The 18,745-nt window shown below is 47.5% G+C and overlaps 1 protein-coding gene across 1 annotated transcript in view; it reads right to left on the bottom strand.

Moving 5' to 3' along the window:
- The window catches only part of plxnd1 (plexin D1), an 80,088-nt gene that overhangs the window by 54,605 nt on the left and 6,738 nt on the right, over positions 1-18,745 (bottom strand). The window contains exons 3-7 of the mRNA XM_086141324.1: positions 17,506-17,637; positions 13,629-13,729; positions 8,976-9,105; positions 7,951-8,128; positions 7,605-7,713 (exon numbers count right to left, since the gene is read on the bottom strand). Of these exons, the coding sequence (XP_085997450.1) occupies positions 7,605-7,713; positions 7,951-8,128; positions 8,976-9,105; positions 13,629-13,729; positions 17,506-17,637 (650 nt within the window). The remainder of the gene's footprint in view (positions 1-7,604; positions 7,714-7,950; positions 8,129-8,975; positions 9,106-13,628; positions 13,730-17,505; positions 17,638-18,745) is intronic.

Here is an 18,745-nt window from a genome sequence, read left to right as displayed (position 1 = left end):
AACCCTCGGACATCCTCCGAATCATGAAATAATCTCACATTTAGCCGTCGTCAGTGTTAAAAAGCTCTCAGTCCCCACATTTAGCAGCAGCTCCTCTCCTGAGAGGCTGACATGTTTGTTTACAGTGAACGGCCTCCACTTATAGCGCGCTCTCATCGCCTCGTGGTTTCAAAGTGCTTTAAACTAGATAGCATTCACCCGTTCACACACACACACACACACACACACACACACACACCCGCGGGGACGTAAGGCACGCGTGGGAGGAATGTGGGCAGCGACGCTTGACGGTTATTTACATGGGTAATGTGAGTATGAATGAGCCTAAAGGACCAGGAGCACTCAGGCTGGAGTGAACTGTCCCAAGCACTAATATATATATATATATATATATATATATATATATATATATATATACTGTATATGTATATGTGTGTATATATATATATATATATATATATATATATATATATATATATATATGTATATATAAAATAATATTGGAAACAGATCCAAACAAAACACTACAAGTGATAATGTCTTCCAAAGAATTGATGTCAGTCATTAATTTGTTATTGGCCTTTGTACCTACAGTTTGTACAGTACTTTATTAATATATATGTATACATACATATATATTAATTCTACTTCTTTTTTTTAACATTTTTTTTATTTTATTCTAATTTTGATGTTGCGACCCCATGTGCTGGAGCCAATCCCAGCTGTCACTGGGCGAGAGGCGGGGCCTGTTCTCAGCCAATCACAGAGACGGATATAGAGACGTCCAACTATTCACCCTCTCATCCACGTCATTTTTTTTTTACCATGTTTTCACTTTTATTTTGATGAATTATAATTCTTTGTTGTTATTGGAATCAGATCCTGGAACATTTAAATTGGTCTACAAACCAAAGTGACAATGACCATAAGACAGGAGGTCACAGAGATGAAGATGTTGAGGTTCTCTTTGGGAGCGACCAGGATGGAGAAGATCAGGAATGAGTCCATCAGAGGGACAGAACATGGTAGATGTTCTGGAGAGAAGGTCAGAGATGGTTGGGTCATGGACAGAGGAGGGAGAGGGAAGATATTGGTAGACGGATGCTGGAATTGGAGCTTTATGGATGATTTATGGACGTCGTGAGAGGATGTGGAGCTAGTTGGTGTGAGAGAGGAGGAGACAGAGAATAGGGTAAGATGGAGAAGGTGGATTCATGGTGGAGAAAAGCCCAAAGGAGAAGAAGAAGAAGAAATGTAATTCATTAATCTTATTAATATTAATCTTCTTCTTGTGGAATATGGACTTGAGAAAACCTGGACGTCTGAGAACCTCCACAAACATATCACTTTTAGCGTTTTTCTTTTCATTGTTTCCTTTAAATCTGTATATTTTTGTATATCTCTTGAGTGTCAAGTAACACACCTTAAATAAAATGTATAATTATGATTATTATTATGTCCCATTCATACATATGGATAATAAATGTGATTGGGCTGCAGGAGGAACCCTGAGGAACCCCACGCAGACACACCATTGAGACTCCGCACAGAAACGCCTCCAACCAGTGACCTTCTGGCTTTGAGGAGGAAGTTCTGACCGCACCGTGACGCCCGCCGTCCAAAAACCGTTGAAGCTAATCTGCTCTGCCGAAGAAACAAAGAGCGAACATCTAGAGAAGGCAGGCTCTCCAGGTCACTGCGTACGGCATCTCAAGTCCACGCCACCTCCTCTCCTGCTAACAAGTGAAGCGGAGCTCGGGTGAAGACGTCCGGACCTCCGGACCGCCTCTCTGGAAACGCTTGTTTCGGCCTCTGACCGCAGATTCTGACGCGACCGGGTTTCGGGGTTCGGAGTCTCGAACCCGAGACAAAAACCTGCCGGGTCGGAGAACTCGGCCTCGGATCTCCACGAGGAACCGTTTCTCCAGTCGCGGATAAGAAGGAGACGACAATAGTGGCCTTTGTCGGCCGCTCACTCCGCTTTATTGGCTTGATTTTCACGGCCGTTTGTTTTGTGGCTTAAAATGTGAAAGTGTGTGTGCGTCTGCATGTGTGTGAACACACTGTATGCTGCCTTAATCCATTCGGCCTGCCTAAGAGGACACACATGACTTTGTCTTTTATTAAGGCTTGTCAGCGTGCACGCCGATTAGCGGCGTTAGAATAAGAAGGAATTAATAAGCATTATATTTATCAAAAAATATATATACTTTCCAGCTGATTTTATTGAGAATAAAACCAACTATGTTATTTATATGAATGCTAAATTGTTAGGTTTTAGCATTTAAATGCACTTTTTAAAGGGTAGAGTTTCCTTTTTGTGGATGAAACTCAAGTGAAACGCCACACTTGCACAGTATGTGTGTGTGTGGAGTTCATGTTCGTGTGTGTGTGTGGAGTGTGTGTGTCACCATTGCCTCAGGGAGGAGACAGATGTCCCACACTGGGAATGATAGTGCCTCCAGTGATAACAGCACTCAGCGGACGAACAGAATGCGTGGTGTGTGTGTGTGTGTGTGTGTGTGTGTGTGTGTGTGTGTGAGGAGCAGCTGAAAATGTTACAAATATGTGTGTGTGTGTGTGTGTGTGTGTGTATTTGGGTGCCTGTGCGTGCACTGATTACAAGGAGGTGTCCAGAAAACTCTTGTCAGTGGCTGCATTTTTGTTTTCCCTGACTCCCTTTTTATTCCAACTGAAACACCTAACACACACACACACACACACACACACATGAACACACACACATGAACACACCCACACCCACACTCTCTATGCTTGACCTAAAGCTGACAGTAAATACCCTGTGACACTGCCCTCCCTTCTTTGTAATGGCCGACCATGGACAACATACACACACACACACACCCAGACAAACACACACACTAAACACACAGTTGCGCTCACACTCTCAGGGCCTCTCAGTAGACACAGCGGTTAAACACACATCCTCAATCACGGCTCTGTCAGAGAGAAATATGTTCAGGAGAAAAGATCAGTTTCAGGAGCACAAAGAGCGACGGCGAGGGGCGAGCCAACGGACAGAGACGGACGAGAGGACGGCGGGAAATAAAGGGAAAGTGCCAAAACCTGAGACGGGGAAACAAAGTGTGTGTTTGTGTGTGTGGTGAGGCGGTTGTCCTGCTGGGCTGTTTGGTGAGAGTGGAATGCTATCATCTGGTTATCGTTAACATCTGGACTTGTAAGCGCTCATAACAGACCAGGAGACGAGTGTTTACAGGGCCGGCAGACGGATCCCTCTGAGGACTCCCTCCCTGGACTCGTCGCAAGAAACCAGATCTTGGAGCGGCGGTTTCGTAATCCAGATAAAGACGCTCAAGTCGCCTCCAGGACTCGGGGCTACCTGCGCTCCCCGGAGGCTCTGGAAGCAGAACGGGAGCCGAGAGCTCCTGTTCTGTGGAAACATCTCCAGATCTAGGAATAGGCTTCAAACTATCCTTGAGAAAGCTTGTAGTTAGCGTTAGCCTAGCCCTTATGCGCCACAGGCATCCACCAGTGTTGAATATTTATACTAAAGTTAATATTGTATCATGTCTGCTATTAGCATTTTCTTTGCAGATGACATTGTGATCTGTAGTGAAGACAGGGAACAGGTGGAGGAACATCTAGAGAGGTGGAGGTATGCTCTGGAAGGGAGAGGAATGAAGGTTAGTTGCAGCAGAGAAGATTTTATGTGTGTGAATGAGAGGAAGCCGGGTGGAACGGGGAGGAGACAGGGAGTGGAGATCAACAAGTTGGAGAATTTCAAGTACTTAAGGGTCAACAGTCCAGAGCGTAGGAGAGTGTGGAGAGGAGGTGAAGAGACGGGTTCAAGCAGGTTGGAATGGGTGGAGACAGAAGAACATCAGCCGGAAGGAAAGGGAAGGTGGAGGAGACGGTGGTGAGATGATCTACAAACACTGACGACGACCAAAAGACAGGAGGTAGAGCTGGAGGTGGCAGAGATGAAGATGCTGAGGTTCTCTTTGGGAGCGACCAGGATGGAGAGGATCAGGAATGAGTCCATCAGTTGCACGACACATGGTAGATGTTCAGGAGAGAAGGTCAGAGATGGTTGGGTCATGGACAGAGGAGGGAGAGGGAAGATATTGGTAGACGGATGCTGGGATTGGAGGTCTAGAGGAAGACCAAAGAGAAGATGGATGGACGTCATAAGAGAGGAGGATCTAGAGAATAGGGTTAGATGGAGAAGGTGGATTCACTGTGGAGACCCCTGAGGGGAAAAGCCCAAAGGAGAAGAACAAGAAGTCAGCTATTAGCATGTATCTGCAGGTTCTAACGTTCCTGCTCGGCAAAGGGCGGCGTTTGGTGGTCCAGACCTGCTCTATGTGGAAAGTGTCACCAGACAATTGTGTTGCGATTCGGCGACAGTAGCAACAACATCTCACTCCACGAGTGAACGTCTGCTGAGTTACATCCTTCTCGATAATGACATTTACCTTTTCAGAGCATCTGTAGATGATGTTGACATTTTAGATCTTGCTAATATTTACTTATCGAGTTTTACTAATCGAGCTCAAAGCGACCGGCTAGCAAGAGACAGTTTAATGTCAGATATAAACGGGGAGCCGGCGCTCCTGAGACAAAGGATCAATATAGGATCAGAGGATCAACCTCCAATTATATCATCGAGGAATAATACATATAATTGAAGGGGAATTTGGAAATGAAGGGATGTCGGCGTGCGGTTCGCCCATCGATGCTGCTAAGGAGGTCTGCTTCTTTGCTTGGTCTGAAAGTAGCAGTAGTGCTAATGTAGACATTAGCACTACATTAGCAGTAGTGCTAATGTAGTGCTAATGTAGACATTAGGACTACACTACATTAGCAGTAGTGCTAATGTAGTGCTAATGTAGACATTAGGACTACATTAGCAGTAGTGCTAATGTAGTGCTAATGTAGACGAAAATTGGAATTTAAAATCGAAAGGGTGGAAATGCGAAAGAACCGTGGCGTTCACAAGGGACTGGCTACGTGCCGGTGCAGGAAGATGCAGTTTGGTTATTGAGATAGAGCTTTGGGGGATTTCAGATGTGCGGTTTTCGGGTTTTGGGTCGTGGAGTTGAGGTGGAGTTTTGTGCTGGTTGTGTTGGATGAACGTTGATAGTAGAGATACTGTAAAGTTGTGAGCAGCCTTTTGAAAGTATGACTTTTCTTGAGACCGAGCCATCGCCCGTTCTTCACCCCGGGAGGTTGGTTGTTAAATATATTCCCTCTGTACGTCCATGAAGGGGCCGAGCATGAAGACGAAACAAAGAAGAGTCTTATAAAACTCCATCCGCGAGTTTTTATCACCTGCTTTTTGTTAAAATATCGACCTCTCAAGCGTCACTCCGGCCCTGAGAAGAACACGGGCCTGTTTGCTCCGACTTGAAAAAGGACTCCTCGGAGCCGCCGCCACAGTTTAACTGTTTTCATCTGCTGCGTGTTTGTCGGAGCTGTCGGCCGCCCGGCGCCGACGGTTACCGCCGCGCTAGCTTGCGCTACACCGTCCGCGCTGTGAATTGTGACGCCGATGAATCTAACCCGAACAACAGGGATTTGCGATGTTTGTTTTGGCCGTTTCCGAAAATCTGAATTTCTGTTTCGCAACCTTTCGCGATATGAGAGCGCTTGCTTGTTGCGTGGCGGCTTTGTACAAACTGATGCCGTTAAAACAGCGCGCTAATCCAATGAAAGCAATGGAACTGGAATCCAAAAGTTTCACAGAAACCTGACTGATGGCCATTTTTTTTTTTTTTTTTTTTTTTCATTAAGCGCTAAACAAAAAGTCAGCGCTGTCGGGCCTTGCCGAGCAGAACTGGGTCATGAGGCTCTCTTCGGGGATTATTTAAAAAAAACAAAACAGCTTGAAGTGATTAAAATCAGATAGAGAATAGCAGCTCTGCAGTTTGCAGCGCGACGCTCATCCTGTGAGAATGGCACTTTGCTCATTATCGCCTTCAACAAACCGTCGTCTAATTTCACACTTTTGGACCTCGCCGTGCACACCGGCACACGCGCACATCAGGTGTCTCGCACACATATACCTGCCACTGCTGTGTTTACACCCTCAGACCCATCTCACACAGGGAACAAAAGGGACACGCCCAAATGGATTCAGTCTTGGGGAATCACACACACACACACACACACACACAACATACCGATGCCCCTCTAAGCCTAAAATCTGTCCATCAGATAAAGTGGATCCCCTGACTTGGTCCGACGTGCAGGTGGGAAGCCAGCTGGATTGCCTCCAGATATGAGGAAACGGCGGGGCGATGAGGCAATACAAGTCGCGGTCCGTCACAAAAACAAACATCACAACAAGATCGGGCAGACATACATATCCAATTTCCTCTGGCTTAACGTTTAAGGCATATTAATCCTACATTTGATCCGGTGCTGAGAAACCTTGAGTAAGCCAAATATACAATAAGCCCTCTCAGGGATGTGTCAGCAGTATTTACCCTTGGAGGCCTAAATTGTAAGCAGGGGGGAAAAAAAGGACCTAAGGATACAGTGGGAAGACCGTGGAGACAGACTGAGCGGAGAAGCTGTGCCGCTCTGTCCTCCAGCTACACCTTGGCTACAATGCCACAGAGGCCCCGGCTGACATTTGAGCGACATTTCGGGCGGCTCGAACAGCCTTGCCTTTCGAGGCGATGGGTATCTCGCTGCATTTTAAAAAGAAATATATATTTTCCAGGATCTCCAGCAAAGCGGGTAGCAAGTTGATGTCGGCATACGTAAGGGCAGACTACAAGGAAGTATTCGGATCTGTCGCTCAACGGGGATTGAAGCTTGAACCTCGCGCATACTGAGGCATGCAACCATTTACCACACTTTCTGGATGATTTAGCATCTTCACTAAAGCTCCTACATGTTTTTGGACTACGGGAAGAACCTGGAGGAAACCCACATGGAGAACATGGAAGACTCCGCACAGAAAGTCAGAGTCCAACCAGGGACCGTCTTGGGGTGAGGCCTTAGCGCGAACCACTGCGCCCCCGTGCTATTCGGAAAAGTCGACAACGCCACTCAAGACTTGTATGCACCTGCAAGCAAGTAGGGTTCGGCTTTGTTTTAAAGCGCCGCCGGGTCAGGCCTGACTGACGTAGTTAGTGCATGAGAAGAAAAGGCCCCTTGGTACCCTGGAAGCCAAGTGCATATCCAGAAATGTGCGACTTCACCAGGTCAACTAGATAAGATGGTGCGATACCATTGACCGTAGGTGGGGACCAACACCTTGAAACCTCTCTGGCCCCCAAAGGGAAACATGTAGAGCAAGAGGCCGGTCATGTGTTCACATTGACTTGCTCCAGTCAGAACATCTGGCCAGTGTGCAGGCCTTGGACACTCGTCGTAGGCAACCCGGATATGAGGATACCACAATAGTCCGGACTCCATGCATGGGCGAGTCTGACGGACCTCCGTCGATATGACAAGTGTACAAGTGAAGAAACCCGAGAGAAGTTCGAAACAAGTCATTTCTCTTCCGATTGTGATTTAATAACCATACTTTCCACGAGTCACTTGTTCACTAACGCGTGTCGGCGAGCCTTTTGTGAATAAACAGAAAGCACAATGAATGCGTGACTCACGACGTCTTTGGGTTTATTGCTCCGGTCCTCTCGCAGTCATAGATGATGAACTTCCCAGATACCACGGACGTGCCGTTCACTTTTATTGCCACAGAAACGGCGAGATGATCTGCGGAGAAAAAAAAAAAACAAAGGCACGGCGGCGTGTTTCAACATTCGAGATGCTATCGCTGTCATAACATAAACAAGACAGCCTGACATCTTACAAGGTACACTGACTTTGGAGCACTTTGAAAGAGGAGAGGGGAAATTACATCTGATACGATGCGGCTCAGCATCTTGGAAACGTAAAAATGAAAGTCCTCGACTGTACTCGTATCGGGCGAGGAAATGCGACGGGTCTCACCTGTGCCCGGGAGGATGGGCCGGTAGCTTTCCCGGGGGAGGAGCGGACATGTCTGGATCTGAGCGGGCCCGTAGTCCAAGTGTAAGGTGGCGTCTGTAGAAAACCCCTGCCCGTATTCGCACTCCACCCGAGAGCCGACCAGGTCGGGTACGCTGCCGTTTATTAGAATGCCGACATCCTTGGACGGAAAAACAAAGATTGCAGATTCAGCTGTGCGTGCCCACACATGTCGACGCTCCTGGCGAGAGCGTTTTTGGATACAGCGCTCTCATTGACACCCGTCCGTCTGGGAGTTCGGGAGAGAGCCGGCTTTTCGGAGACAGATGGCGCCAAGCTGGATCGGCGTCCGAATTCGCCGACGTGATGAAACCAGACAGATATATAACGGGAAACACGGTGCGGACATGGCGGGTTTCAGCTAAATGATTTCAAATGTGTGAAAAAAAAAAAAAAAAAAAAGAGTGAAGAGCAAGACGTTTCCTATGCTTCACCATATAAAGACCCAGGAACTTGTGCTAACGCGTCCCCTCCCCCGTTGTTATTGTTCAGTCGGATTGATCGTTTCCTGGCTGGGCGGCGGGTTTCCGCCCGCTGCTTCCTGTTTGGGACGACAACCTTGAGCCCGAAGCTTCCTGCGGCTCGGCGGTGACTCAGGCAGCTGCTGCATCTATCGCAGCCAAAGTGACCCACATAACAAGCAAATATCCGCAATTAATGAACCAATTAATGACCTGTCTCTCTCAGCCTGCAGTAATTACAAACTGTAATTAAAGGTCAAATGTACTCATGGCGGCTAATTATGGCGTCGTCGCTACGCCCCGCCGCTGCCGTCCACTGGCCGGGAGATATGATTGGGAACAGAGGTAAACATGTCACACCCGAGACGTGACGCCGGCTCCTTGAAATCGCACTTGAAGGCGTGCCAATTGTATGTTTTACGGTAACGCTAAAGACGGCCGAAACGACGCGGCGGCGGCGGGAACTCGAGTTTGTCGGATGAAGTACAGTCGGAGGCCGGTCGGTACCTTGATGTCTGCAGAGATGCTGATCTCCGGGGGGGTCAGAGTCATGGTCGGGCACTGCTGGGGCCCCTCGCCCATGCCGATCCAGGAGCGCGCCAACAACCCCCGGGTGCATTCCTTCTGAATGGTGCATCTAGACGGGGAGGCAGTGTGGGAGGTTAGCGTCGTGTTAGCGGAGCGCGCGCGCCGTGCAAATCCCATTATCTCACGTGCCGGGCGAGAACTCGGGGATATTTCTATCTCCGCCTTACACATGACAGTGGAGACGGCCAAAGTCAGAAATTGCTCCAATCATTTTCTTATTAACCTCCATAGCACGATGTCCTTTCCCCCCCAGAATCTGATCATCTCCCTGCCTGTCAGCGGCCGGCCGTCAAGCGTCGGTCAGCTGTCAGCCTGCGCGAGCATACAACTTTTGCGCCGAGGTTTTTTTTTTTCCCCTTCCTTTTTTTTTTTTATCCTTTGTGCGGACGAGGATGGTGTTTTACGTTGATGAATTCCGGGTTTCACGGTCCGTCTATCACGGATGTATGAGGTGCTCCGGTCTCCCAAAGCCACATTCAGACCTCGCCTGTCAGTTTGTCAAGCTCGATACAAGAGGCTACTTGACTCCGGGTCACACGCATTGCTATGGTAACCATCCCACAGGCACTATCAGACACAGCTTACGAGTCGCCGAATAAAAAACCCCACTGATTCTTAATCTCCGCCGGTCAACCGTCTGTTCATCCATGAATGTTGGAGTTTGTCTGCTCCTGCACAGAGCGTACAGTGTGCGCGCGCCACGTCTCTCAGGCAGAAGAATAGCGGCGAGGCATTCATCGGACAAGGTGGCCTCGCAGAATCCGGCTAATGAACTTTGCCGGCGGCCGCCACAAAGCCCGGTTCATCGGCGGGGCTGCGACTCAGGACAAAAATGACTTCACAACGCAAAGAGGAGCCTTTCAGCCCGGTCCTTCTGCACAAGCTGACCGGCACATTCCCCCCCTCCGCCTCCACGCCTCCACAGCTGGAGGCTTGTGAGTGTGTATTTGCACGCCAGCAACATAATCGTCAAGATCCTCGATCCTGCCGGATTGGAAGTCAAATTGTGGAGTGGCTCTGCAGGGCCACTCCAGAAGAAGACGTGCGCGCCAGACGACTGGACAGGGGAGGCATCGTTCGCAAGAACCAGCGCTTTGCCCGGCGGAGCCCAGATGGCTTTTTTTACGTTCTCGTCCGGAAAGCCAAAGGTCTGACCCTTTTTAATTCGTCCACGTTTTTTTTTTTTTGACGGATGAATACGATGAATGCACCATCTGGCGTCGGAAAAAAAAAACAAAAAGGGGAAGCCGAGCAGGATTCGGGAGCGGGATTTTTTTCACCGACGACTTCTGCTTTCCCACCCACCTGCTTCTTCTTTCTCGGTTTTGGATTCACGCGTTATTTTCCTCGGCTTCTGTTTTTTCCTGTCTGATCGTTTCCGAGCGGCTGGATTTGATGCGCTCGTGCCCTGCATTCGGGTCAATAAAGTCATTCGTTCATTGATTATCTATTCCGACGGCCGTGCAGTCGGGGTCACGCGGGGTGTCGTCGGCCGAGAAGCGGGATTCACCCTGGATGGATCGCAGGACTACCAACACATCGAGACGTCCCACCACTCCCTTATTGGTTCCCACGTCTGGACAATGTGGGGTCTCCACTGCGGGAGGAACCCTGAGGAACCCCACGCAGACACGTGGAGAACATGGAGACTCCACACAGGAAGGCCTCCGCCGGAGATCCGACCGGAGACCTTCTGGCTATCAAGCGAAAGCGCTAACCGCCGCGCCGCCGTCATTAAAATAAATAGCTTCTTGTAGCATCCAGCTGTTGAACATCAGCCGGACACGCACACAAACCGCGCACTTGCGTCGATTTGTCGTTAATACGACGTTTGTCTGGCGAAGGTGAAGCCGGTTCGTCTCAGGGGTTTTTCTATTTTCCCAGATTCTTCAATACGCAGCAGCCAGCGATTTGTTTATTTTCTATCCTTCCTTCATGTTCTCCTCCCAGACTCGCCTCACTTCGCTAATTAAATCCAAACTATTCGGGGATATATCATGAAACTCGTGTAAAATCCTAAAATACGGGGACTCCTGTAATAGTGCGCACGTGCACATCTGTGCGTGTGAAACCCCCTCTAGGGGTGTTTTCTAAGGTGCACGCCACGGGGAAATGGAAGCGGTTTGTTTTTTTCACACGTTTGTTTTTTTTTTTTCCATCCCCCGCCTTGTTGATTTGCTCTATTCAGCGTCTGAATGGGCCGCCGCCCTGTGCAGGTTCTCCTCCGCACCGCAGATACACATCTCCCGCCACGCCGTGATCCAAATCACACGTGTCAAAGTGCTCCGATGGCTCGCCGATGAAGACGCCGCCCGAACGTGGGTTTGTTTTTTTTTTCTCATTAGCTTTGCAACCGGGATCCACCTTTGCCATTCCATCCTGCGACATTTCGCGATCGCCATGAATCGAACGTTAAATGGACAATTTGAAGTCCCGAACGTGAGGATATTTTTGTTTTTGAAGCCGCGGAGGAGAAAAGTGGACCTTCATGTAAACCCCGGGACTTCTGGGCCGTCCAGGAAATGTGATCACATGCGGATGAAGATCAACGAACAGCATGTGACGTTTTGGGGGGGCGAAAAAAAAAAAAAAACCCTCCCGCTCTTTCCTGGACTTTGCCGGAAACAATCCGATCGCTTGCACCGACGAGGGGGGAATTAATTCGATGCGTTTTTTCCTCCTCTCTAGAAAACAGCTAATAAGGAGACACATGCAAACACACTCATCACCTGCCTCCCACGCGGCACGCCGACTCTAAAAGCTTTTTCAAACAGCTTCTTAAAATAGGCAGAGGCGACTAAACAGCTAAAATATGACCCGAGAAAGCTCATCACCTCCAAAGTGTCTGCGTCGGATAAGGTGGGAAGCCTGTTAGACAGCGGGGGGAACATATGAGCTCGTAACCGCGCTCCCTCACACACACACACACACACACAGTCACCGTGACACGGGTGCATACAGATAAGTATGATAATTTGTGAATAACAACGACTGCACATGATGCATAATTTGATTCAAATAAAGATACTGAAGTGCTTTCATTCTGACATGTGGCAGATTAAACCGGCTCCGGCATGAAAAGAGTGATCAAGGACTGAGGCTTTATCTCTGGGGCGGCGGCGGCGGCGGTGGCGGGAGGGGGGGGTGCGACTGGCTCTTTTCTCAGACCACCGTGCCGAGCTAGGCGGGCGTGCAGACACGCTCGCAGTCAACGCCGACGTGCTGAGAGACGTCAGAACCGTGCATGTAATCGAACGGACACCCACATTTGCCGGCGTGGCTTCCCGGAGTGCGAGCTACTTCCTGAGCGGAACCTCCATCTCCTGCAAGCGAGGTGATGGAGGTGACCGTCCACCCCCGCGACCCCGCGACCTCTGACCACGCAGCGGTAGCCCGGCGGCGGACTTAGCTGGCTAAACAGGGAAACAAACTGTGACACACACACACACACACACACGCACGCTCATGACATCAGCTCCCTGGCCTCCGAGAGCCAGACAGCGACACACACTCATGCTGACACTTATACATGGGCTTACACACTTTGACATTTCCCTGTCAAAAGAGCCAGTGTGCGCTCTCCCTCCCACCATCATCATCACAATCAACGCTCCTTTGTAGAAGGATAGAGAGGAAGACAAGGGCATCGGGGGGGAGGAGGAGGACTACAAAGATAGAGAGAGCGCTTGAGAGGGGGCATAACTGAATTCTCAAAGCTACTGGAGAGTGTGACGGCGAGAGAGGAGGCAGAGAAGCACAAGGGTGCAAAAAAAAAAACAAAAAAAAAAAAACGCAGCGGAGCGAGAAAGGGACTGGAATAAAGAGACGGCAGATAGATAAATAAGGAAAGGAGACAGGGGGATGACAACGAGACAGTCTGACCACACACACATGCAAACACACACACACACACACACACACACACACACACAGCTCTTCATCAGTTCCACTCTTCCAGTTCTGAATGGCCAATGGCAATGCCAGGGCCTACAGAGCTGCAGCAAAAACAAAATTCACTATCTTGTCTGATCTGCTTTAATCACCAAGCAACCAAGCGAGTCCCTTACACACACACACACACACACACACACACATATCCAGCCATAGAAGCGCGTTAAATCACAGCGTTCTCCCGCCGACGCTCCGGCCCGGTTGGTCCCGGTGATCCCGTGGTGTCGGCTTCTGCCCAAACTCCCAAAGAACGCCCCTGGTAGACGGCGCTACTCCCCCCCTCCTCCTCCCCGCTTTGATAGCCTGATAAAAAAAATAAAAGCAATTCTACTCGGTCCAACGGCAAGACCGGGAGCCGGAGAAGGCTCGCCGTCCCTGCCAGCTCTCGTTATCCGGACGATGTTTAGAAATGCAGAACGAGCGCGGGGAAAGAAAGCGGGCGATCCGGCCGAACAAACGAGATCATTTCATTTTGCAATAAAAAAAATAAACCTTTATCGCCCCGCAACCAGCCGTTCCTGTAAGTTAATCGGTGCCGTTCCGTGGACAAACATTTACCCACAATTCCAAAGCACCAAAGCATGTGTGTGTGTGTGTGTGTGTTAATTGGACGTCACATACCGGTTCTCCAGCGTGCACCATCCACAGTGGGCGTCGCTGGCGCCCAGACATTCGCCGCAGCTCCTCCACTGGTCGCAGTCGGCAACCTTCACCCGCAGCATCTGCAGAGAGATGAGCACCACACACACATCACGGAGGGAGATGATGGACGATACCGTCGTTTTGGGACGATGAACGCGCCTCAAAAGAAGCCGCACACACTAAATATTGCACATAATAGGACGCGACTGTTTTGAAGCCTTCAGTGTCCGTTCGGGACATGAGATATTTTCATGCGATGATTTTTTTTTTTTTACTTTTGATGAAATAGAGCTGTCAAACAGAAGATACAGGAACTCTTTCCTGGACGCCTGAGGAGCATCTGAGGTGCTTCCACAAGCTCGCTCCCTCATCCATACACGTCGGACGTCTTTTGTTTTTATCCTCGTTGGTCCAAACCTGCTCGCATCCGGACTGTTCTTGTTATTTTATTTTATTCTTGTCGTTGCTATTGTCCCTCTATTTTTATTTCCGTTTAGTTCTGGTTGTCCATTCTCATCCCTGATGTCCGATTATTCATGGATGTCTTTGCCATCTCCAGTCTCTCTATTTCTATTTCACATTTATTTTTGACTTTATAAATGTTACGCTGCTGTGACAAAAGAGTTTCCCTTATGGGGATCACTAAAGTTTATCTTCTCTTATCTTATAACCCAATACAATAACCCTTATCAGGTACTGCATTACTTCACATTGTCACGCTCATTATTTATTCCTGTACTTTGGTAAATATGAGAAACTACATTTTTTTTAAAGATCATATCTTATGCTTTTACACTTCAGAGTTTATTTATTTTATTTATGCTTTGCATGTATTTTCAGCTGGTCTTGTCCTTGTATGTCTTGCTGCGGCTGCCAAACAATTTTCCCAAACATGGGATCATTAAAGTGTATCTCATCTCAAATACTTTAAATACTTTTTTTCCCCAAACAGTGCCTGTAACACGTCTGGTTAAAAAGAATTTAAAATACAGCAGCCTGCCAGGAAAAGTATTGCCCTCTTTATCTTTATCCTGCGCTAAAACCACTAAAGTCGTCTTCTTCGGAGTTTGAATAAAACTTTTGCGTTCTGCAACGTCCACGTGTCGTTTGGTGGGTTTCAAGCTGTTTCAAGCTGATTTAGCCCCTAAAAATCCATAAATTGTGAAAAAAGAAGCGGCTAATAGTCCGGAAATTCCGACAGATACCACTTTTTGGTCACTTTAAAAATCAAACCTTACAATATCTACCTCAGCATAACTTGAGGATTGTTTGTTGTTCTCTGTCACAAATTATTTATCGTTCTTTGCACTTTTGCACTGTAGCTCTTAGAGTAACGCTATTTGTGTGAACAATAAAGTTGACTTTGACTTTGAAATAGAAAGCTAGATATTCGCTATTTGCAACTTGTCATAGCAGTCTGGTACTTGTCACTGTTTACATTTAGAAAGAGAAGAACCCCTAATATACACAATAGTATCAGCATGGGAATAACATACACAATGTATACATATATATCTATCCATCTATACATATATATGTATATAAAAAAGTGTGCATATATATGTATATAAATGGATAATATATATTAGGGGTGGGCAACCTTTTTGGCTCAGGGGCCGCAATGACTTTTTAAAATTTGAAAGACGGGCCGGGTCAGCACAAGATAAGATAATTATAATAAAAAACACAAACACATTTGTTAACCGTACATATCAGACTCATCTGAGATTTATCTGAAAATCGTTTGACATTTGCTTCGAAATTAAAACCAGCTTGGTTTTGAAGACGCTTGCTTGCATTTCATGCACAAACCGTTTTTTTTCCCTTGTAGCTTCACATCCACCTCATTCATGTGTGTCAGTACGTCCACGCTAAAGGCTAAATCACAAAGCAAATCTGTGTCATTCAGCGCAGGAAAATTCTCAAGTAGCTCCAAAAATGAAATAATCTCCTGTTTGAGCTCCAACATTCATCGATCCGATCATTCAATCGTTCACGTCAGGTATGAATTCTGTACCGATCTTAGGCGGGCCGGATTTAAAAGACCGGCGGGCCGGATGTGGCCCGCGGGCTGTAGTTTGCCCACCCCTGACATAAATAATAATAATAATATAATAATATAGAGTATACTGTCAGTATACTGTCTATACATACAGCTCAAATAAATGAAGGGAACACTTGAGCAACACCATATCAATCACACTTGTTTGAAATCAAACTTAGGAAGCAACACAGATTCATATGGACTTATTTTAAGGTCATGACATCGATGTTGGACCAGCATGTCGTGTGTTTTCACACTTTCATTTGGAGCGTGACTCCAAATCCAGACCTCCATGGGTTCATACATTGGATTTCCATTGATCGCTTTTGTGTGATTTTGCTGTCAGCACATTCAACGATGTAAAGAACAAAGTATTTCTTAATTCATTCACATCTCGGATGTGTTATTTTACTGTTCCCTTTATTTATTTGAGCAGTGTATAATAACTTCTATAGGATAAAGCACATGTCAAACTCAAGGCCCGCGGGCAAAATGTGGTCCACCACGCCATTTTCTGTGGCCCGCGAGAATGTCTTAAAAGGTCTGATTGTTTTAAAATAAATAAATCAAACGCGTGCATTGACCATAAAGTATTCCTGCCAATCATGAAATACAAATGATCCCAAAATGTCCAGGGAGAGAAAAGTTGCTGCAGATGGAAAGCTGTCTCAGAAAGATGTGAAGGTCGATACATGTTTGTGCTTCGAGGAGAAAAAGCTGTCAAAGTGTACAATCTATGTTGGCATTTCGAGCTAAGAATGCTAAAGTTAGCCTTCCAGAAAAACAACAAATGTGAAATGATTTTTTTTATATTTTTTCGACGTGTCAATAAAAGAATGAATGTTTGTACGTCTATATCATGTGTCAGCCACCTTTTCCTCTCAAAGAGCCATTTGGAGGCGTTTTCTCAAAGTAAAGAAAACACCGGAGCCACACAAGCCTTTGGACATTTAAAATGAATTAGCACGGCATATAATATAATGTTTTGCCGTTATGCTAAATTTTGTGTAAACAAATTACGTGCTGCATTTTTTTTTTTTCAATGAATAAACAACTGCAGAGAAAATTAAATTTGATTTCTGCATGCGACAAAACATTTTGAACTCTGAAAAAAAAAGACATTGGGTAGAAAGTTACTTTTAAGCAAAATACTTAACATCTATTTATTTAAATTATCCACCGTTAGCGAACCAAAAACGCCGTCCTCTCTCTCCGTGTGATGCAGTCGCTTATGAAGAGCGATAGAAATATTTTACAAGATGTAACAAGATGGCCGTGGTCTTCAAATTCAAAATTCCATTTTAAAAACGAACAAACTAAAATAAAATACACTTGAATGTCCTACTAACGTGAGGGATCGAAAGCCTTGCAGAAAATGAAAATTGACCTGAATTGAAAAATAAGCGCTGTCATTCTCACCATCTCATAGTTTACCGCCAAACCCTCAGAAAACGCCGCGAGTTGCGTCGGCGAGCGTTTTAACCTCGGCGGCGTCGCCGAACATTCAACCGGAGAGGTGCGGCCGCTTTAAAACACACTGGTTTGGATCCGCGTCCCACAACCTCCTCCCTCGGAGCTCTTCACGGAGCTATCTTCACCACAACTATGTGACTGCTCAGCTGAACTGACGCGGGGAGGATTCCCTGGATGCGCTCTGCGGTCTGATCGCAGCTAATATCATTCCTCTTTATGCTGACATGAATAAATCAGCCAGAGAGTTAGAGGTGGAGAGAGGCAACAAACATCCAGAGAGAAACAACCACCACCACCACCATCCTTCTCCTCCTCCGAGCCCTGAAGAGACATTCTTACATGATGAGAAGTCATGAGATAAAGGAAGTTCCTGTCAGACGGGTCGAAGGTCATGACGTGGTGGACCGGCTCGCTGGCGAGCAGCTTCAGCGTCCACTGGTTGGCCAAGGTCATGTCCGGGCGGAGGGTCAGCTGTGAAGGACACACAGAGCGGAGATGAACGTCTGAGCTTCCACGTGCATAGTTTCCCCAGTCGTTTGTTCGGAGGTGGAGATGGAGAAGATGATGGAGCTCCGGCTGTCCTACAGGCATCAGAGCAGGTCCGAGGTCCTAAACTGAAGGAGATACGCGGGAGATAGTTATGAGAGGGACCAGAGTGGAGATGGAGGAGGCGGAGGATCGGCCGAAAGACGTGGAGGAACGTGTGTGAGAAGGTGGAGGAGACACTGAGGAGAAGGTACACGAGGAGGTTCTTCTTTGGGAGAGAGAAGGATGGAGACGATCAGAGGAACAGCACATGTTAGATGTTCTGGAAATACAGTCACACTGAGATGGTTTGGACATCATGGACAGAGGATGTGATGGAGAAGATCCAGCTGGAAGGAGGCTGAGGTTGGAGGTCTGGAGAAAGACCAGGGAGGAGGTTTGTGGATGGAGCAGGGGGTTAGATGGAGGCAGCTGATTGGTTGTGGGTGATATGGAGACATCTGATTACCTGTGGGCCACCCTGAGGGCCAATCACCTGCCTCCATTAAACCCACAGCCAATCACCTGCCTCCATCAAACCCACAGCCAATCACCTGCCTCCATCTAACTTACAGCCAATCACCTGCCTCCATCTAACTTACAGCCAATCTCCTGCCTCCATCTAACCTACAGCCAATCACCTGCCTCCATCTAACCCACAGCCAATCTCCTGCCTCCATTAAACCCACAGCCAATCACCTGCCTCCATCTAACTTACAGCCAATCACCTGCCTCCATCTAACTTACAGCCAATCACCTGCCTCCATCTAACCTACAGCCAATCTCCTGCCTCCATCTAACCCACAGCCAATCTCCTCCCTCCATTAAACCCACAGCCAATCACCTGCCTCCATCTAACTTACAGCCAATCTCCTGCCTCCATCTAACTTACAGCCAATCTCCTGCCTCCATCTAACCTACAGCCAATCACCTGCCTCCATCAAACCCACAGCCAATCACCTGCCTCCTTCCTGGATCTCCCTTCGGCCAGTGTGTCCTGGCAGACAGTTCACAATCACAGCGCTCCGAATTGATCAGCTTTACTGATTCACTT

This window comes from Fistularia commersonii, chromosome 34, assembly GCF_037954325.1.
Source record: "Fistularia commersonii isolate RoL2024-O1a breed Wild chromosome 34, RoL_Fcom_v1.0, whole genome shotgun sequence".
NCBI classification, from domain to species: Eukaryota; Metazoa; Chordata; class Actinopteri; order Syngnathiformes; family Fistulariidae; genus Fistularia; species Fistularia commersonii.
This window is presented reverse-complemented; position numbering and strand designations above follow the sequence as displayed.